The sequence below is a fragment of the Carassius gibelio genome, chromosome A18 (assembly GCF_023724105.1).
Source record: "Carassius gibelio isolate Cgi1373 ecotype wild population from Czech Republic chromosome A18, carGib1.2-hapl.c, whole genome shotgun sequence".
NCBI lineage: Eukaryota > Metazoa > Chordata > Actinopteri > Cypriniformes > Cyprinidae > Carassius > Carassius gibelio.
This window is the reverse complement of record NC_068388.1, coordinates 26,597,436-26,620,146: the sequence shown is the minus strand read 5'-3', so window position 1 is coordinate 26,620,146 and position 22,711 is coordinate 26,597,436. Positions and strand designations below refer to the sequence as shown.

The 22,711-nt window shown below is 39.7% G+C and overlaps 1 protein-coding gene across 4 annotated transcripts in view; it reads right to left on the bottom strand.

Annotated features, from left to right (window-relative positions):
• reln (reelin) overlaps positions 1-22,711 on the bottom strand; it is a 117,160-nt gene that overhangs the window by 35,230 nt on the left and 59,219 nt on the right. For all 4 annotated transcript variants that reach the window (XM_052530757.1, XM_052530759.1, XM_052530755.1 and 1 more), the window contains exons 5-24: positions 16,869-16,901; positions 14,828-14,906; positions 14,586-14,682; positions 14,236-14,287; positions 13,669-13,765; positions 13,251-13,491; positions 9,717-9,862; positions 9,360-9,511; positions 9,094-9,209; positions 8,722-8,930; positions 8,159-8,287; positions 7,953-8,062; positions 7,708-7,774; positions 7,390-7,623; positions 6,766-6,927; positions 6,384-6,620; positions 5,553-5,745; positions 5,120-5,232; positions 4,660-4,797; positions 558-744 (exon numbers count right to left, since the gene is read on the bottom strand). In XM_052530757.1, coding sequence (XP_052386717.1) covers positions 558-744; positions 4,660-4,797; positions 5,120-5,232; positions 5,553-5,745; positions 6,384-6,620; positions 6,766-6,927; positions 7,390-7,623; positions 7,708-7,774; positions 7,953-8,062; positions 8,159-8,287; positions 8,722-8,930; positions 9,094-9,209; positions 9,360-9,511; positions 9,717-9,862; positions 13,251-13,491; positions 13,669-13,765; positions 14,236-14,287; positions 14,586-14,682; positions 14,828-14,906; positions 16,869-16,901 — 2,792 coding nt within the window. The remainder of the gene's footprint in view (positions 1-557; positions 745-4,659; positions 4,798-5,119; positions 5,233-5,552; positions 5,746-6,383; positions 6,621-6,765; positions 6,928-7,389; positions 7,624-7,707; positions 7,775-7,952; positions 8,063-8,158; positions 8,288-8,721; positions 8,931-9,093; positions 9,210-9,359; positions 9,512-9,716; positions 9,863-13,250; positions 13,492-13,668; positions 13,766-14,235; positions 14,288-14,585; positions 14,683-14,827; positions 14,907-16,868; positions 16,902-22,711) is intronic.

The following is a 22,711-nucleotide window of genomic DNA, read 5'->3' as shown; positions in this document are numbered from 1 at the left end:
AACGAGAGTTACTTTATTAGACAGCAGCTTCTGTGTCATAATACCAGCAATCGCAGACAACAGTCATCTGGTGTAGGGATGAAATGTGTTTATACTCCAGATTCACACTAGATTTTGTTTCACTTATAGAAAAAAATCTGAATTAAAAGTTTTTTTTTTTCTTTCTTTTGATGGTTTCACATCAATACAAGCTTAAAAGAATACAGACTTTTGACAAGTTACATTTATTTAGAAAAATATGGAAATCTGTATTAGATTACGGAATATGATCACTTTAAACTGGTCTTATGCACTGTATAATAGGGATTCATATATTTAGTGATATGTATCTTTGACATCTTTTACATTATCTTGTGTCTACGTATTTAAATGTATTGTACTGTTGTTTGTACTGTACCTCACATTTGTTGAAGTATATGCCTTATCAGAAAACTAAATAAAGTTTAGCAAAAATAAGAATACAGACACCATTTACGAAAGGGACACTGGAGATTCAAAAGCCTTGAAACAAGCAGAAAGAGTCCAGCTGTTAGCCTGCATCATGGCTGTTATCATACCTTACTGAAGTACAGAGAGGACCCGGAGGAAACCACCCCACAGCCCTGGTCAGGTGGCACGATCTCACCTCCGGTCACTTCCTGCCACGCTGACATCAGGGTCTCCTGAGACTCGAAGTCTGAGAGCACACTGGAGGCCAGAGTGTTGAGCGGCTGGCAGTCTGAGCCGGTGAAGCCTTCATCACACCTGGAACAGAGCAATCACATGACCTTTCACCTCCAGCGACTGATTCACGAGCCGCCGCTAGAGGCAGTGACACAACAAATCATCTCCGCTCGCCTTGAGCCGTCACATTCATCTGACCCTGAGCCGCCCGTAAGGGCCCACCGTCAGCGTCTCAAACCACGCTCAGCACACACTGATCATCCGCCGAGTGACGGACTTTAGATCACAAGACGACAGTCAAAACAATCATAGTTTCATTCAAAATTCCAAAAGAAACACAGTTGTACAGGTTTGAAACAAGAAACTTCTGGCAAAATCATTCATTTTTGGTGAATGATCCCTTTAAGAATCAGTTCAACAAAGAATATAAAAACACATTGCATCACATACAATAATGAATCATTCCATATTAATTAGCTAAAACCTAATTTTATCTAGCATATCTAGCTATTTGTGCTCCATCAATATTTATCAACCAATAGCACTGAAATTATTATTATTATTATTATTATTATTATTATTATTGAGGTTTATGATAAACGTTCCAACAGAACAAACAAGAAATAAAAGAGAGAGAGAGAGAGAAGAAAGGCATCTCAGGCAGACCTAACATGAAAGTTTCTCCACGTAAGTTGTACACTATAGAGAGGAAGATTAAATGAATACATAAAATGCTACAATTAAAGAAAGAGAGATATTCAGGGAGGAAATATACAGACATTCACAGACATAGGCTGCCTGTTTTAAACCATCACAATGTTTCTCAAAGGAAATGTAAGCAATCGTCCAAGGTGAGAGAAATATAGTCCAAATAGAGTGTCCATATCCAATGAAATACTTCAGTGGACGAAGGTAATAAACATGTCAAAAATTCCATGGGAATTAAATGTTTTACAAGATTATGCCGTTTTTTGTTTGTCTGTCTTTGAGTGAGGGTTTTTTCTCATTTATTCAATACATCAGAATGTTCTTTCATGCAGCAAAGTTAAAATACTGAAAAGTCTTTTAGCAGTAAAATTATTTTTGAGAAAGCAGCAGCAGACTAAAGCACTACATATTCACAAATATTCATGTTAATCTTATCACTAAAGGGATTCTCTGAAAGGTTCTAAATAATGATATATGCTAAACAAAGTTTTAATGCATATGTAAAATAAAATAAAAATATTCAAATCTAAAAAATGTGATGATAAAATGTAAAATGAATTTAAAATTCATCACAGGTTATATGATAAGCAAAAAAAAAAAAAAAAAAAAAAAAAAGAAAGAAAGAAAGAAAGAAAGAAAATGCTCAGGTCATTTTATCCCTTATTGCATTTACAACAGTTAAAAAAATAATCATCAATAATGTTTACTTTTAGGCTATAAGGATTCCTCACAGTTCTTTTGTGTCACACAGCCATGTTTTTCACTTATCGTTTGAAATGAAAGACCATTAAAGGCACATCAGCTCATGTCATTTATGTGCAGTAATAAAAGCAGTCAGTCAGATTCATGGCTGTGTGCTGCACAGTGTTAATTTCGTTGACGAAGACTATGACGAAAAATATTCGTCAACTAACCTTTTTCACGGACGAAAACTAAATAAAAACTAAATAAAAAGTCAGATATGATGACGAAATCGTGACGAAATATAACTGACACTTTAGTCAACGAATAAAAATGAGACGAAAATATATGGGAGAGACGAATGGAGAAGAGATCCAATCAGAGCGAATCTTTGAGGGTAGGTTGATCTATGCAGAAGCAGCCGAGCCATTTTAAAAAGCCGCGGCAAATGCAAGCGCAACAGCTAAACAAAGCAGCAGTTACACAGAAAAGAGAACAAAGATGAGTTTGCAGAAATTCGCACAGTTTCGAGGACGTTTTCATAACAGTTAAGTTGTTTACACAGGGAACTACACTGCAACCTTTTGAAATGCCATTGCGACCCAAATTTTTATGGGGTCGTAAATGTATCACTGATTATTTTTGTACCTACTTATGTGTAATGCTATGTTTTAATATGAGCATTTATTAAAACAGAAATGTGTATTTTAAGAATACGTTTTATAACGTTCTCCAAGCATTCAACACATCAAGTTGGCTTCAGCCCCGCGATGCGGGAAAGTTGAACTGAGCAGAGCAGCTGGTTACTCGCGTAACACTGAACCGAGCTCTCTTTCAGGACGTTTGCGTCCTCCTGCACCCTGAACGAACAAATACAAATCGCATTTTAAATAAACATAAGAAAAAGAGCGAAAAGTGAAAGAGCTCAATTCAGCAGCGCGGTGTTCTGGTGTTCAGGGGGCAAGCAGAGACGCGTCTCAAAGTCTTCTTGCTTTTGTACCGACAACAAATACATACTAAATATGTCGAAATACCCGTCTTGGAAAGTGTGTTCGAAAAAGTCTGTAGTTATGTCTTCAGTGAAAGTAAAGCGTTGGAAAGAAATCGGATGCGTATCTTTATAATGGATGCATTTGTCTCTTAAAGTGACCGCGCCTAATTTAGTAGCTCTGCTGTCAGTGTCTTTACTGTATGAAAATGAAAGTAAATCACTCACTGCTCTTGATTGAATTACTTTGTAGTTTTAACAAGAATTTATCCAAAGTCAATCCGAAAATCAGATAGAATAGATTATATTGTTTTACTAGTGACTCAAAAAAAAAAAAATATATTATGGACCTCAGCATGTTTTGCTTAAGTGTTTCTTTCTTTAATTGCTAATGCAACCTTTTCACACCACAGACTGAACCAAATTAAGCATTGCATCAGACATTGTCAAGATGAATTTGTTGTTCTGACACAGTTTAACCCTGAGTTATTGCGATATTTTATTACCAATTTCTAAACTACAGCAAATAAACTGTGATATTGTAAGAAACGTTGAAGGTGTCTGAATACATTTTGGTTGATTGTGTATTTTATTTTACAGTGAAGACTATGCAGTGCTATTTTAAATGAACAAAAACAAACTTAAAAAATTTAAACTTTGTGTAAATAGCACAAATAAAGAAATAGAATGAACATACAATACAAATATAATATAGGTGGTTGTCTATTTCAATAATCCTGTACTTCCATCTTGAAAGAATGTCATATGCATTGCATATCATTCAGGACGAATGCATATCTTTTTCAGAGAGCATGTATATTTTTCATTGAGAGCAGGCCTTATGTTTATTTTATAAATACCATTCCATAACAGACTGATGGAAACATTTAGTCAAGTCAACTAAGTTGACTTTGTTCTACTAAAAAAAAACTAGACTAAGACTAAAAGACTTAAGACTAGACTAAGACTAAAACTCTTATGATATTTAGTCGACTAAAACTAGACTAAGACTAAAACATTTCAGATGACTAAAATGTGACTAAAACTAAATGGTGTGTTATTCAAAAGACTAAGACTAAGACTAAATCCGAATTTGCTGTCAAAATTAACACTGGTGCTGCAGATGAGATCTGTGAGCCGGACACTCGGGGGTTAACCCGGGGTCAGGGACTGGAAAACACAGTTTGGTCACAAATGATGAAACAAAGAATAAGTGAATCCCACAGATCTGAGTGTGAGAGTAAAAGATGTTCATGCTGCTGTGGTGGATTAAATTATGATGAAACATCACAAAACATCCTTAAACCCAAACACAGTAAAAATGTCTGTTTTGAATTTCTGTCCAGAAAAAAAATCCCTCAAACAAACAAACAAAAAATAATGTACTCAGAACCACAGGAGACATTAAGATTTGTTTTCATAGATTGTATTTGATTAATATGCTTGCATTTTAATTGTCTTACTGCACATTAAATATTTTTCAAATTTGTTTATGATTAAAACAAGTGAAAAGCCTTCCAGTGCTAAAACAGCTCCTATTAAAGATATTTTCCATGGAGAATTAAACTAGAATACTTGAAATGTATTCAGTACTTTGTGATCCAATGAAAGCGACTGACCTGCAGTGACCATGGTCACACCATCCGTGTCCACGGCACATCTGTGGACACTGCTGCCCGATGTAAACGTCATCTAGAGCCCACTCGTCCTGCTCCTGATAGTAATTCTGGATCCATCTGAAGCGTGTCGCACTCGACCTACAGCCAGAAAACAGCATGAAACCAGAGTGAGACAAGAAAACATAGCAGTCGATGAAGATGCATGAACAATGCTAAAATATGACCATTTTCACCCTACAATCAGAAATACTGCTGCAAATATGAACAAAACAGGTCAAGGGAAAATGCCTTCGGTGTTTATCCTCTTGAAACAACTGACATGTATAGTTTGTAATATGATATTTTAAACATCTCTTCATGGAAGTATTATTCTAGTCATCATAAGAGTCTAATGTATACATATTCATACATATTCACAGAAGGGTGCAGTCGGTGTACCGCTGCCGCGTTTGAGTCTCACCAGGTTTTGTACGGCAGTGGAAGTGTGATGCGTCTCCAGTCTGTGAACTCAGACGGATGGTAGACGCTGGACGCAGTGAACTCAGAGCAGCTCGGCATGCCGGGGAAACAGGCCTATTACCCACAAACCACCAGAAACAGCAGTTAACATCACAGTGCAGACCAGAGCAATTACAGCAACACCAGCACTTTCTACATGGAGTGGTTTATATTGTTTCTATAATCCTTACAAAAAGTGTTTCTGAGTGAAGACACAGTGACAGAATCAGAGGGTGATACTGTCAGTTCTTGAATGTATACCGTGGTACTCAAGCATTATCACGGTTTTTATATCATACTGCAAAAACATTGTAACACTTCATTTAGTTCATTTATTTAGGTATGTTTCTCTTGGTGAAAACAAGAAGCATTAGAGAATATTTCTGTTTTCTCACCTCTTTAACGAGATGCCAAGTCAAGCCGTGATTGGTGGAGAACTCGAGCCGGACCTGAGTGTCGATGTGAGGAGAAGGTTCGCGTCCGCAGCCCATGACCAGAGAGAACTGGATCATGTAGGATGCGCCGATCTGCATGGATTGTGTTTCCACATAGCGGATACTGGAGGCCGAGTCGTGATCGCCTGAAAAACTGAGCAAATATTTGCAACATTGTGGTTTACACTTTCATTTCAGACGGTGCCTGAAGGGAAACGCTGATGCTGTTTGGATTTCAATGCATTATTAATTGCAGAAATATTCTGCTTGCTTTTGCATTGAATACAAAATAAAATTTCTGTCTCTTTGCTGGTCTGGAAAATGGTGACATACTCAAGGATCTGAAACAGAGCTCTTCTGTGCGTTTATGTACTTGGAGAGCTGGTGTCGTGTGAGAAAGGCGTCTGATCGCATGAATAGTTTCATTATAATAAATGTATAGTATGGATTAGATGTTATCCAAATCCTAACATCCCAGAAAAATAATGAAAAGAGTGAAGCACAAATGCAATGATGTTCATCTGATCAATCGGCTCAGGTCTGTTACCTGATGTTCATATGGATAACTTCATACAGCATCATAAACATAAAGGATTGAGAAATGACTTTCCAGCAGCTCCCTGTTTAAGCTTAAAAGAACTTGTCACTGGTCACTTTCAACCACTGTAAGGATAGACATCATGATACAGTACTTCTGTCTGTGTATTGCGATTTAAGTAAAGATGACTTAATCTCTTAGATTGACGTCTTAACTGATAATGAATGGTACTGTGGTGAACGTGAGGCAGGTACCTGAGGGTCCAGTCGTGTTGGCAGTACGGCTGCACGTTCCCCAGATAGAAGCCCAGGCTCTGAGTCACGTCTAACACATTACTGAAGTCCAGGCTGATGATGTTAAAGAGGACAGAGGTCATGCTGATCTCATCCAGAGCCCAGACGTCCAGCCCGCGGCCCGAGTGGTACGGCTGCCACCAGCGGAACTGGACCCCAAACTTACGGGCCCCAGGAGGAAGCTCCACAGACACAATCCTACAAAGAGTCAATCCAATCTAACTGTTGCACTAGTAAATGAGCTGATCACACAGCATATATTAACCGATGTGCTTGACACACTGCAGAAGTCCGATATGCCATGCCACACCACATGACTGCAGTAAAGTTCAGGAAGGTGTACCTGGGTTCATGGAAGCCTTGATAAGCGTAATGCTGCAGCAGCGTCCAGGTGATGCCGTTATCTGAGGAGTAATGCAGCAGCACTCCTTCACCCGGCTGGTCTGGAGCGGGACAGGAGCTCGACGTGCTGCGACTGCCCAGCCTCAGCGTGAACTGAAGATACCTGCAGGAGAGAAAGAAACAAGACCGAATGTGAAACACCTGTGGCTCGTTTTGAAGTAGTGCTATCAAAGGGATCAAGATGACACCAATATGAACAACAGTGTCCTTCTGACTGAAGTGATGAACAAAAGTGATAAAAATGAAACCGTTACAATCTTCTAAAAACCACAGACCCCACTAAAGTGCAAATGTCTGAGTCATTCAGTCATCCAAATCAATGGCATGGATATGTGTGCGTGTTTATGTGATTTTTAAGTCCTCAAAATTAAAACAGCTCTAAAAGCATACCAAACACTGTTTTATTAAGAATGTAATAACGCCTGTAGTTTTGTGTGAGGGGTAGGGGATAGAAACTTGTTTGTACAGTAGTAAAACCATTACGCCTATAGAGAGTCCCATAAAACATAAAAACAACATGTGTGTGTTTGTGTGTGTGTGTGTGTGTGTGTGTGTGTGTGTGTACCTGGCCTGGGAACTGTCCAGGGGGGTCGTAACAATGTGTCTTCTACTGTCCCTGTTGAAGACCAGGGCTTTTCCACTGGCCAAAACCCCACAGGCGAAGCTGACCTCTGCCCCCCGAAGTGAGGAGAAGCTGTGATAGGACGACAGCCTCACGCTGGAGAAACTCTCGGACAGAAACGCAGGGAAGGTCTGAGACGCCAGCTCACATGCCGGACCACTGAAACCATGGTCACACCTAAAGAAATATGAATAAAACACATTTTCCATATATAGGAAGACGCTGCTGTTTTCACACTGAAAGAGTGTTTGACGCTCATACTTGCAGCCCGTGCGTGAACAGTGTCCTCTACCAGAGCAGAAACGCAAACAGGATGGCCCGATATACACTGGAACACACAACAACAACGTTATCATCATCATCAGTGATCATGATTTATTGGCTTAGTTTAGTGTCTAAGTGTCAAAATCACTGTCTAAACTACTGATCATGCTCCATGGGTTTGACTATAATGTGTCAACTTCTATCATTAAATATGAGCTGTATGTTGAATGAATGGCTCTTACCGTTGTCAATCGCCCACATGATGCTGCTTCCCCCTGCGGTCTGTCTCCAGCGGAAGCGAGTGCTGTCTGTGAGCGCGGCGTTGGGCAGAGGAATCGTGATCCTTGTCCAACTGCGGGAACAAGAGAATCAACGGATCTGTAAACAGAACACACAACACAGACACATGCCACATTTACGAAAGCATCCGACAGACGCAGAGACTGACCCGCTGTAGTTCTCTGAGGAGTAGATGCTGCTGTGGGGCAGATGTGATCCGGCACACAGTTCAGGAAGACACTCGGTGTGCAGGAGGGACCAGGAGCGCCCGTGATTGGTTGAGAACTCCAGGTTCACACTGTGAGATTCACATATGCAGGAACAGAAGAAGAGGAGACAACAATCTTTATTTTCACTTTATTTCAAACAGTACATGTACTGAATCTTGTCTTCTGCATCTGTTCTGAATATTGTCTCTGAACTATTATTACTATCACCACTGCATACAACCCAAAGATGCACAAACTACAACTTCCACCATTCCTGCTGTTTAAAAGTATATTCTATTATATTCTATTATATTCTATTCACTGAATTTATCAAATGTCAATTTCACACTGATGATGTTTTGAAAAATATGTCAGTGGTGTTTTGTCCAGTGTTGTTGGACTCCAGTGTTCTTCAAAACATCTTATTTTATAAGCCAAAGAAGAAGAAGTCATAAAGGTTTGAGCAACATGAGGGTGAGTAAGTAATGATTTTTAGGTTATCACTGTTTTCTGATCTGATCACCTGTTGGCCGGCTGATAGGCTCCACACCCGAGGTTGATTGAGAACTGCACCAGGTGAGTGTTTGCTCCGGGAAGTACCGGCAGCAGCTGCAGGAAGTCCACTGCCCAAACGTGACGGTTCGCTCCCCCATGAAACTTCTGTTCTAGACAAAACTGAGTGGCTGGAGTCTGAAGTTCTGTGCTCAAACCAACCGAGACAACTGAAGGAGTCTGGAAAAGAAAACCAAGAGATGTCAAAGTGTATACAGATGGGAACATGACACAGTAAATGAGGAAATAGTTGAGTTGAATGATAGTTTCTGAACAGAACATGTCAGTTCCTGTAAATGGTTATGCAACCTAAATCTGATTATAGACTTTATAAGGTTTCTACCCTGTAGGCTGAGTATGGAAGTATGTCCAGAAGCACATGACCTTTCCTGCCCTCCGAACGACCAATCAGGACCACATTATTCTTGTTGGATTCTCCAGGATCGCAGTCTCCACCCCCTGCATTAAACACAGAGCTCAGACTGTGAGTACAGAGAGATCAGACACTGAACACACAAAGATAAGACACCTAACACATGCACAGATCAGACACTGAACACGTTAACTTCAATGTAATGTCTAATGTGCATATAAAACTATAAGTCATACCCATGGTGAAGTGGAAGCGCAGGTTTCCGTAGGCGGTGGTGTTGATGTACGGTGTGCACACCTTCCTCTGTCCATCTTTGAGAAAGACGAGGGCAGATCCAGACTCTACCTCTCCACACTGAATGCCATTCACCGCTCCATCAACCTCCCATCTACAGGTCACACATGTTTGCTTTTGGAGATTTAATTTATCAAGAGAGTTCCAGTATCTCAAAACTGAAATGACAACACCTTTCACCTACAGTGAAATGTATCACCATATTTATTTAGTTAGTGAACTATTATTAAAATACTATTTCTTAAAAGAACTCCATTAGCATGAATTCCAGTCGTATCTGATGCAGTAGTAACACGCACCCACTCAGTGGACTCTCAAAGTCTTCCTCCCAGTAGCTGCGCCCCTCTTCACGGTGCAGGTCCACGTCTCGTGTGGAGGCGAAGCTGTGCTCAAATCCCTCTCCACCATGAAAGTACAAGGAGTTTCCCTCTGACTGACAAGCATGCTGTCCAATGAATGAAGAGGAAGCATTACAGTGCTACAGTATAGTGTAATTAATCACATAAATATATAAATCTGGACATGGACCGTATACCGTACACACCGTACCATTTCAGTGGAGGGACTGAGAGCTCTCGGACTAAATCTAAAATATCTTAAACTGTGTTCTGGAGATAAATGGAGGTCTCACGGGTTTGGAACGACATGAGGGTGAGTTATTAATGACATAATTAATATTTTTCGATGAACTAACGCTTTAAACACGTCACTCGTGTTTGAATAGAACGGATTTAGATAAATGCTTGAAAATGTTTGCATTGGGTTAATGTTTGCTTCTTTACTGAATGGTTAACCATGGGTTCCTTAAATAAGCCGCTCCGCTCGAGTCTGCGCCTGTGGCCGTAGAGTGCTCTAATTAATGGCAGCCCTCCGATAGAAGAGACAGAAATAAAAATAAAAAACTGCTTGGTTTGTTTTCCACGGGAGAGTGTACGCTTTGAGCATATAAGGTAAATAAAATTTCCCTGATCGGTTAAACTACATCCTAAGACCGCAATGCATACAATCTTATGCAAGGTTCCCCAGCATCAGGGTAGTTATCATTGGCATTATAATTAATCACACATGGTGTTGAACGCTACAGTTGTGTTCAGATCATGCGTTCACTGGACTGGACTCTCTTGAAAATCGTCATCATAAACAGTGGAAACGACCAAAACAAGAATTTATTTGTGGTGTAGTCCGCGAGATGTAGTGGAATCATCAGTCATTAATCAGGAATGTTTGTTGCTCGGTTCTGTACGTTAAATCCCGAATGGATTAACCATCTTGTTCATGCTACTAAAATTGAAGGGTGTATGAATATGATCCCCCCACAAAAAAAGAAAGAAAAGATAATCGACATTAATTGTGGACATTCAAATAAATGTAAGGACGTTCATACAAACCGTTGTACCGGTCCAAATGCATTGTCTGCTGGCAATTTGATGAATTTTGTTTAGAACAATGCAAATTGTTAATGTGTCTTCAAAAATGATTTACAAGTAGGGGACGCCAGTGGGGTATCCGTGTATGTGCTTAACTAAGGTAAGATTATGTATGTAAAAAGGTAATTTACTCAGTCATAAATTGCTGGAGATTGAAATGTCCTTGGAAGTGCTTGGATTTTACTTAAGGCTTAAGAACCGTGGTGTACCATTCTCTGAACAACAGGGGGCGACGAGGACTAACCATCCTCTAAAACCATCGGGAATCACTATTGAGAAGTACTGGCTGCATCCAATTCTGGCCCTGTCCCTCATGGCACACTCCAGACTTGTGGATTTCTCAGAGTCCTTTGGTGACGTCATGTAGTGCAGACCTATAGGGCCCTTGGCGCGAGTCCACGAGGGCGTATTGAGAGGTATTTTTGGGACAGACTCGGTCGTCACGCCGGAAATAAATCTCTGGTTATTTTTTGACAGGAGCTGCAGGTTCGGGGAATATGCTGCCTATTGTTGGTGTTGTTAAAAATGTATACAGTTGTAATAATACATAATGTTCCATTTGAACTATGATTACAATTTTAACACATAATAAACATGCGCATAAGTTTCAGGTGAATTTACAGGTTTTAATATAAATACTAGGTTTACATATGACTCAGTAAAGCCCTGACATTCGGTTCTATTTATTTAATGAATCATAATGCAATCGTATTATTCAACGCACTATTATTTTGTTTGAGATATCAACCACTGGTCGATGACAATAATGTTTTGTATAAACTGTAGGTAACAACTGGTGAAATGTACACCTAGGTCATAAAAACTGTAATGATACCTACACTTAAATATTTTCTTCTCAGCTATGTCATCAATTGCTCTTGAGCGAAATCTCCTCCCATCCGTTGTCTGATTGGCATTTTGCAAGGATTCCTGGATATTTAAAGTGTGTAGAGTCTGCATCTATGTGGGGATTCGTGGAAGACCGCTTCAAGGGTACAAAGGGGGCGCTGCTGAGCACACTTCAGAGCCTTAAGATGCTAAATGGGACGCCTACGGACTCGTAGACTCTGCGAGCATGTGCAATTTAAGTCCATGAGACAGAAAGTCCTCATGAAGTGCGCCGTTTGGGACAGGGCCTCTTTAGGCAGCTGACTTCCTGAGTATCAAGAATTAAGTGCATTCGACTTCACACAGCACTGTGCAAACCGATCGCAATCTGACTTGAAGTAGTGCATACCTGTTAGAAATTTTGTCCGACTTGAGACTGCGCCGACGCCACATGACTGTCTCTCGTGGAATCAAAATACCACAAGAGTGTTTTGAGATCAGCCGGCATTTTATTTACTTCATCTGTGATAAGTATGCAAGCACCGCATGAGGAGCAGAGTGTCCGGCTGACATGTCTGTTTTCAACCTCATGAACTGATTTTGGACAGGCTTCTGAGGCAGAGTAATGGTCTACAGCATGATCTACAGCTAAATATAGAAGTGTTGGTGATAACTAAGAGGATATTTAAAAAATAAAAATGAAAAAATAAATAATATGACACCGACCACAAGGAGAAGGAGGATAATGAGGAGAAGGAGGAGGAGGAGAATGAAAAGAAGGAAATGGAGAAGATGTAGAAGATAGATTTGGAGGTGGAGAAGGAGAAAATGAAAGAGAAGGAAAATGAGAATGAGATTGAAAAATAATGTAACTCTTGCTGCTACAACTAAAGGGGGCAGCTATTGTCTCCCTCGCGTTTAGAGGGGAGAATACCCCTCTCCTAGCCATTGGCTGCATCAAGGACATCTCAATAACATTATCTTTCTCTTTTGCAAGAATGGAACAAGGACCACGCTATCACGCTATCTCCTACCACTCATACCAAGCTCAGGGACATGCTGCTTGTTCCTGCGGTTCTCCCGCTGGAGAGAATACCCTTCGCTGCTATTACTCACTACTTTAGTGAAAGAGAGGCCTGCTATTATCTGCCTCATTAGAGGGGAGAATACCCCTTTGCTAGCCAGTAGACTATATTAAGATTATCTCAATAACTTTGTCTTTTCTCTTTTGCAGGAATGGAACAAGGTTGGTTTTTTGGGGGGGGGGGGGTCTTCTCTAGGCAGTAATACTTCTCATTATGGTCATTATTATATAGACTCTTCTATTGTCTATATTTCATAGACAATAGAAGTAATTATGAAATGTCCTACTTATGTGGGTCAAAAGACTAAAAATTAGATAATTGCATTTAATATAAATTAAAACTATAATATCTTTTGGTTTAGATGCAATTAAGTGTATGCAAACATTACATTAAGTTCACACTAAAAGTATATTATTAAAAAGTACATTATTTTCATAATAAGCACTCGTTTTGAGCTTCTTCACATGGTATGGGCTTTAGTCTGGTCGTGTACCTTTACTGTGGCTCCGGGGAAGAAGAGCCAGTTGGCCGTGTCCAGAGGGTCCAGGCTGTCCTCCAGCAGCGGGGGCCGGTTGGCCGTGTTTAGCATCAGTATGTTATCCAGGCCCCAGCAGGACTCATAACCATCGGGACCCACGGGCGGCTCCTGACTCCAGCGCAGATGAATGGCCTCTCCTCTACAGCCTGGAGGCAATGGCAGGAGATGAACCACCGTGCTGCTGTTAGTGGGAGCCCTGCGAGACCAAATACTTAAGATAAAAACACTGGAGAACTGAACATCCAAGTGCTCAAGCTCAGTCAGACATATGAGTTTTTATAGTACAAAATCCATGCACTGCTCATGAAGTTTTTACATAATGGTAACAGTAATACTGTGAGTGTGGGAGTCATTTCCTAAAATAAAGTAAAACCTGATCTTTTCCAAGGTGATCCAGTCATCAGATGAGTTCAGACCGCAGGAGATGATGATACTGGGGTCTGAGTAACTGAACCGACAAGAACCAGATCCTGAACAACAAATGCACACACAAGAACAGACTTTATGTAAGTGAAGTGACACAGCCAAGCACGGTGACCCATACTCAGAATTTGTGCTCTGCATTTTAACCCAACAAAAGTTCACACACACAGTAGATGTGAGATGAAAAATTAGGCTTGTTTTCTAAAAAATATACTAAAAGTAAGCAAATAAATAAATAGGTATGGGGTCAGACATTTCATTATAAACTTAATTAAAAGGGGAAAAAAATATTATTTTTCTTACCCTATTGGCAGATATTTTTTTTTCTTCTTTAATAAATAAACACTTAATTTTGGTACATTTAAAAAAAAATCCCAAGTCATTTTGTATCTCAAATAAATGTGTCTTGATTTGTGAATGTTTAGATATTTGTGTTCAGCTGTAAACCAATCATCTGTGGCTGCAGGAGCGGAAGAATGGTGAGCTACAGTAACCGCAGGAGGACGGTGACACTCACCAAAGGCAAACTGCAGGACTGATGCTGTGCTCGTGTTCAGAGCCACTGTAGTCTGAAAGAGACAATAAAACCATGAGCTTCACTTTTCACTGATCCACTTCATTCACACAGCAGACGAGACACGGCACTGCAAAGCTACACAGCGTCCTCACTGCCAGTGCACCATCATCATGTCTGCTGTGTCACATCTCAAACATGAACTAGCAGCATCAGATACAAACCTGGTTTAGATGAGTCTATAATTAGTGTGTAGGTTTACTTTCTTGGGTAACACTTTATTTTGTCAACAACCAGACTGACAGCTCAAAATGTTTTTACTTGATAACATCTGTTTTGTAAAAGGAAATTACCAGATCTCTCTGTCCAAAGGGCTCACAAAACGTCACTGCTTTTCCATGCATCAGTGCACCACACTGCTCTCCAACCTCACAGTTACTGCAGTCTGACCTGTGAGAGAACCAGCCACGGACAACAATCACATCTTCTGGCTTTCTATATGGTATCAATACAAAATATTGCAAAAAAAAAAAAAAAAAATAGTAGCAGCTTAACTCCCAAGCAAACAGCTCAAAGAAAGACAAGTGTCACTCACCAGATATTGAAATTAAGCTCTTCTTGTGTGTTATGTTCAAAATCATCCCGGAGAACAGCATGATCACCATGAACCACGGCTTCACATCAGAGACAGAGAGAGAGGACAGACACAGAGACAGGAGCACAGTGAGGAGCAGTGAGGCGTAACGTCAGCACACGTGTGTCTGCTATTAGGGTTTTCAGTGTACGGGTCTAACGAGTTAAGCAGTTACTTTAGCTGCCATGTTCTTTCTCTCAAAGGAAAACGATTGGGCCACTTCATCAAATACTTAAGTTGTCATTTCAGTAATCATACCATCTCAAAATCATGTAACACAAGGATTTAAAATCAATTGACCACAACATTCTTTTGCATAGACTTGAACACTTTGTTGGCATCAGTGGAAGTGCATTAGCATGGTTTAAATCGTACTTATATGACCGCCATCAGTTCGTAGCAGTGAATGAAGATGTATCATATCGATCACAAGTGCAGTATGGAGTACCTCAAGGCTCAGTACTAGGGCCGCTACTCTTCACGCTTTATATGTTACCCTTGGGAGATATCATCAGGAAACATGGTGTTAGCTTTCATGGTTAAGCTGATGATACTCAGCTCTATATTTCTTCGCAGTCCGGTGAAACACACCAATTTGAAAAACTAATGGAATGCATAGTCGATATAAAAAACTAAATGACAAGTAATTTCTTACTGTTAAATTCTGAAAACACAGAGGTGTTAATTATAGGACTTAAAAACTCTGCTTGTAATAACCTATAACACTGTCTAAGACTTGATGGTTGCTCTGTCAATTCTTCGTCATCAGTTAGGAACCTAGGTGTGCTACTTGATCACAATCTTTCCTTTGAAAGCCACGTTTCTAGCATTTGTAAAACTGAATTTTTCCATCTCAAAAATATATCTAAATTACGGCCTATGCTCTCAATTGTCAAATGCAGAAATGTTAATCCATGCATTCATGACTTCAAGGTTAGATTATTGTAATGCTTTATTGGGTGGTTGTTCTGCACGCTTGGTAAACAAACTACAGCTAGTCCAAAATGCAGCAGCAAGAATTCTTACTAGAACCAGGAAGTATGACCATATTAGCCCGGTCCTGTCATCGCTGCACTGGCTCCCTATCAAACATCCTATAGATTTTAAAATATTGCTTATTACTTATAAAGCCCTGAATGGTTTAACACCTCAGTATTTGAATGAGCTCCTTTTACATTATACTCCTCTACGTCCGCTACGTTCTCAAAACTCAGGCAATTTGATAATACCTAGAATATCAAAATCAACTGCGGGCGGCAGATCCTTTTCCTATTTGGCGCCTAAACTCTGGAATAACCTACCTAACATTGTTCGGGAGGCAGACACACTCTTGCAGTTTAAATCTAGATTAAAGACCCATCTCTTTAACCTGGCATACACATAACATACTAATATGCTTTTAATATCCAAATCCGTTAAAGGATTTTTAGGCTGCATTAATTAGGTAAACCGGAACCGGAAACACTTCACATAACACCGTACTTTCTACATCATTAGAAGAATGGCATCTACGCTAATATTTGTCTGTTTCTCTCTTATTCTGAGGTCACCGTAGCCACCAGATCCAGTCTGTGTCCAGATCAGAGGGTCACTGCAGTCACCCGGATCCAGTACGTATCCAGAACAGATGGTGGATCAGCACCTAGAAAGGACCTCTACTGCCCTGAAAGACAGCGGAGACCAGGACAACTAGAGCCCAGATACAGATCCCCTGTAAAGACCTTGTCTCAGAGGAGCACCAGGACAAGACCACAGGAAACAGATGATTCTTCTGCACAATCTGACTTTGCTGCAGTCTGGAATTGAACTACTGGTTTCGTCTGGTCAGAGGAGAACTGACCCCAACTGAGCCTGGTTTCTCCCAAGGTTTTTTTCTCCATTCTGTCACCGATTATTTTTAAGTCACAGGACCGAAATGCAAAATTTTAAGTAATGTTTAGTCAACATTACTTGATTTTTTAAGTCAAGACAACATTAGGGTTTATAGTGTGGTGTTACTCACCTAGACTGGGCCGAAGAGGAGATTCAGTGGGAGCTGTAGAGACAAAACCAACAGATCTTTCACATCTAACATTTCTAACGGTGCACACATCCCATGAATAAATGAGACAAAGACACAAGGAGAAAGTCTGGTAATAAATATATATAGAGAGTGAACATTCAAACCTCTTTAATTGTGACCTTCTTTTGTAATTAATACACAGAAGACTGCAAACATTAAAAGACTTATGCAGCTTTCTGGAATATTCTTATTCTCAATCACTGATCGGTCAAAAAAAATTTCTGCAGGTGCTGTGCATTTGACCGTGTATCTGCAAGCCAGAAGAACTCATTGGCATCATGCTGGAGGAGTTTGTACTGATTTTACAATGATCATGAAGTTTTTGATCGATGGCTGGAAGCTGAGGAGAGCACAGATGTTCATCAGGGTTTATTTTGCTTTAATGACACTAATGATCTGTGTCTCATGACTATATTAAAGAAAATGGTTGTCTCTGTACTTCATCTAAAAACTAGGGCAATGTCACTCCCATGAGTCTTCACCTCCTACTTCAACAAAATATTACTAATGTTTAACACTCCTACTACTCTCCGTCTGTGGTGTCTGGATCCTGTGACAAAGCTATGAAAAATCAAGTACAGCCTGCTATACACATTTTCACAAGGAGAATGAAATGTTTTCTTTAATAAAGGTCATTGAGGAATAATTCCTTTGATTCTTTTATTAGTTTGATCAATTCCTGTTTGAAAGTTCTGTGCTTATGTTGCAATCCCAAACTTCACTGTAATCCATACAGACAGATAACATATTTCACATTACAAACCCCAACCCAGCAGTAAAACCAAACCCTAAAATATTGAGTCTAATCACACAAACCGTAGAGTGATCTAAAGCAGCTGTTGCTCAGAAAGAATTGAATAGGTCAAGTGAATTATTCTGACGGACTCTTGCTCCAGAGGAAAGGATCGGACTGGCAGCTGTTCTCTGGCTGTCTGTTTGTGACTGAGATCTTATACTTGAACCAAAGATTATGCTGAATTACATAAACGCCATTACTTCTGACAGCACTTTTGTGCAACACACTGGACATTCAGTCAGATATATTCATCATACAGTTAAAATATATTCCCCATGATTTTACACATCCTCCTCCTGCTCACCAGAAGCTGCTGAAGTCTTATTATCACACATGAACTAAAGCCTGCTACTTTAATCAATGTTCAGTTCTGAAGATCATAAAAATCACAGTCATTTAAATGTATGAAAGGAGCCAACACAAAAGGCTTGACTCAACCAGACATGTATGGATGTGATCCTCTAATGCTAACAGGTGTGATGAATGATTAACTCTTATTGGTGTTACTATATGTTATTTCACAGGTGAAGAGAAACATCACAACATATGAATTTATAACTGACTTTAACTCTTTAGTGAACATTGCAGGCTCTCTCAATGTCCCAGATGAGCTTGATGTGCAGTCTTTCCTTATCTAAAGCCTCTGACACGTCGAGCTATAATTAGCCACATTAAAATGTACATTTAGAAACCTTCATCTTCTTTGGAAAAACCTTTTTATCTTCTCAACTGTACCCATAAACCAAAAATCATTTAGTACACTAAATCTTTTTCCTGAATATCCTCAGATAATCTTTACTCAAAATCCATCACACTATAATGATAAATCAGCCATGCTACTTTTTTTATTTGCTGACCTATTTCTTTCAGAGCCCCCCCCCCCCCCCACACACACACACACACACACACACTGTGAAAGTCTCTGAGTGAATGTGACTCTCCATGCTGAGTTCTGAATGTAATCGCAGGTTCAAACTAATGTTTCCAATCAGACGTCCACTGAGTGGTGCTACTGCGACTGTTACTCTCATTTAGACGAATCAAGATTACAGAGAAAGGTTATCAGTTAATAATACTCGGGAATATAGTTTGCAGTCAGCTGTGCCAGAGCAAGTCTTTGTTAAATAAGTCATGCATGGTTTTCCCACATCAATGCCAAAGCCAGAGGTTAAAATCCCAGAAATCAGTCTAAAAGATTCATTCAGCACACAGACCGGACATTCAGAGCTTTCAGTGCTTCAGAAAGTCTGAGCTTTATAATCAGATTTGACTTCCAAACAGGGTGAGCTGATTTAAAAGTAAAATATTTGGATATTTATTGATCTTGTTGTGTGTATTTAAGTCTTGTCTGTAGCGGGTTAGGACAAACTGTGCTTTTGGAAAACCGTTTGCAGAGTGTTTCTCATGAGATCCGGCTGGAAACTAAACAGCATTTTGTTAAATGAGTGTGCTATGAATGCTGGGTAAAGGGAGTGACGACTGGCTTTCCTCACTGTCCTCCTCTGTAGCAGTAAAGCCCTATCAAGTGTTAGGATAAGAGACAGATTTTACCAGCAGTCATGGTGAATGTTCACTCTTATCATCCTGACACTGTTTATTAACATGTCAAACAGCACTTCCCCTGAATGAACACACACACAATGAATTTCTTTCCTTTCAAAATACTATTAGAGAGAGAACAGAGCTACTGTATTATATCAGTTAGTGCACTATAGGAACAATTTCACTCATTCTCTGCTATAAGACAGGAAGAAATGTATAAATAATTATTTTAAATCATCTAAAGCAACATGCATGTTAGACCATATGGACCTTTCTCAGCAGTATAGTCATCATAGTTGGGTTAACTTGAAGAGTAGTGAATGGGAGAGTACCACAAATATATTTATTGCATTCCCATTTGGACAAATAGCAAAAGAAAAACTCTACGACAGTATTTTCATGACTTTCAATAAAGGAAAAAAATTGAGAGACACTGATAAAGGCAGACAGAGGAGACAACGATGTCAAATTTAGCATCCATCCAATAGATTGCATTTACAAAGATTTACAAAAAATAGTGTTATAAATGTACAAACATAAAAAAAATTTAAAAAAGGATTTCCGATGCTGATGACCATTAAACACGTAATCACAGTCTTGTGAAAAAGGTCCATTCCATCTAACAAAAAAAAAACACAGGTTTGAATTATTGGACCAAAAACCTCTTCATGCAATAACCTAAAACACTGTCTAACACTTGATGGCTACTCTGTTGATTCCTCATCATCAGTTTGAAATCTAGGTGTGATATTTGATAGCAATCTTTCCACTGAAAACCACCTTTTTAACAATTATAAAAACATTATGACCTATGCTCCAATGTCAAATACAGAAACATTCATACGTTCATGAGCTCAAACGCAGCAGCTAGAGTTCTCACTAGAACTAGGAAGGACACGCTTATTAATCCTGTATTAGTTCTGTCCACACTGCACTGGCTCCCCACTGAACAACAAATACATTTTAAAATCATGCTAATTACTTATAAGCCCCAAATGGTTTAGCTCCTCAACTCATATCGCATTATAGTCCTTCGTGTCTTCTGCAATCTCAAAACTCAGGCCATTTGATAATACCTAGAATATCAAAATCAACTGCAGACGGCAGATCCTTTTCCTATTTATTGCCCAACCTCTGGAATAACCTACCTAACATTGTTCGGGAGGAAGACACTCTGTAAGTTTAAATCTAGATTAAAGACCCATCTCTTTATCCTGGCTTACACATAACACACTATCACATTTCCATAATTCAAATCCACTGAAGGATTTTTAGACTGTAATAATTAGGTTAGCCAGAACTGGAACACTTCCCATTACATATGATGTACTCACTACATCGAAAGAAGAATGGCATTTACGCTAATATTATTCTCTTTCAGTCTTATTCCAGGGTCATTGTAGCCACCAGATTCAGTCTGTATCCAGATCAGATGTGAATCAGCATCTACAGCCCTGTCAGCGGAGACCATGTCAACTAGATGTGCCTCAGAGATCAGGGCTGCCGTGACCTCATCACCTCAACATCAAATCGGCCAAGACCATGGGAACCAGCTTCTTTAGCAGAACTGAATTTTGTTTGCTTTACTATTTTCCAGTTTAACACTTTAAATCTGCTTTGACACCATCTTTATTGTATTAAGCTCTATACAAACACACACACACACACACACACACAATGAGTGTAATAATCTCTCCCTGCACATGATCTTTGTCTGTGCTCTCGTTCTCTGCCGTTCACACACAGACAGTCACACTCATTTCAGGCTTAGTTTAATCCCCGATCGCTTTCTTAAGAACTTAATGACTTCCGGCGCTCTTCCTGTAGATCTGTGCTAATGCGACTGGCTTACACTGACAGTTTAACAGCCCGTGCTTCCCATGAGCCTCGGCTGCAGATTTGGAGCGGTCCGGTTCATTCTCCAACTTCTCTAATGCAAAGCAGGACATTCAGATGAAAGTTGGCACTGGGTGTTATGAAGCGTCTGGGTGTCTGAGGCACAGGACAGTATTTCCCAGAGACACATCTTTCATCTTTAGCGCGTCTCTCCATCTAGAGGCCGCACGTCTGCTGTCGTATATCTGCTCTGCTTCTGATCGTCCTCCTCTCCTCTGCCCAACACTGATCGCCCCCCGTGAGTTATAGTCTCTTTTCGATAATCAATCCTCAGGGATACGAGTCCAGCGTGTCCCATAAAGCACTAATTTATGGAGCTGCTGGAAATTGCAGAGTTCTCTGGTCGCCTTTCTTCATCCTGACCTGTCACAGATATCACTCTTTGATGTACTAGCATCATCTGCAGCTCTCTCTCTCTCTCTCTCTCTCTCTCTCTCTCAGTGAAGTTACACTACTCTGATAGTCTTTCACGTCAGTTTATCCCTGGATACATGCTGGCATTTGTTAATTAATTTCAGCCAGACTTCTGGTTCGTTCCACTTTCATACACTTGATGATTTGTCTCTTTCTGCAAGGAAACTAATGGTAAACAGTGGGTAATAAAATGCAACAGTCTGGTTTCAGAGGTACAAACCATTATTTTTTTCCATAACAATAAATATAAAGCTATCATCACAGACCTACTCTGAGCTCAGAGTCTGTTAAATGATGAAATTTGCTTTTAGTGTGTAAGGTTTTTAACATTTTGCATTCAGCTGTGCCTGATATCCATCAGTCAGAATCAATAGTACCACAGAAATCAGTGTCATAGATCTTAACATGAACCACTACAAACAAGTCTCTCTTAACTCTCAAACTACTTACATATTTTAATTTGATGCACAGTATCCACACTTAGACTGCTGTCATCCCAATTGCTTTTATAAACACAGTTATTACATAATAAAAATAACTCTTATGATAAAGTGTACGTAACACTTTATTTTACATCGTTCCTTGTTACACTTGTTGCATGCTCTTATTATAGTAACTACAGTAAAGTATGTATTATTACATGCAACTAACTCTAAACCAAACCTTAACCTTAACCATAAAGTATGTACAGTACAAGGTAAAGACAAAATAGTCCTCAATACTTAATGGTGTAATTACACTGTAATAAAGTGTTGATCAAGGGCACCTCAGTCGTGGTTTTGAAGGTGGAGAGAGCTACAATCCCTGCCGGCACGAGACTCAAACTCACAATCTTTGGATTATAAATCCAAGTCTCTAACCATTAAGCCATGACTTCCCCCTAAAAGAAGTGACATACACTACATAGACTAAGACTGGTGTATTTTAGTATGACTCTGATTTTTCTCTAGTACTGTTGTGTTCTAGCTGATGTTTAAATAAGAGTTTTTGCTTTGAATGCTTCAGTGTTACTCATCTCAGAGCTGGTTTTGTCTGTCTCTGGAGAAGAGGCCACAGCACTGCTCAAATACTCTCTATTCACTGGTTGTAGTCTTGCTAACCTTTAACCTTACATCTGCACACACCGCTCTCAAAC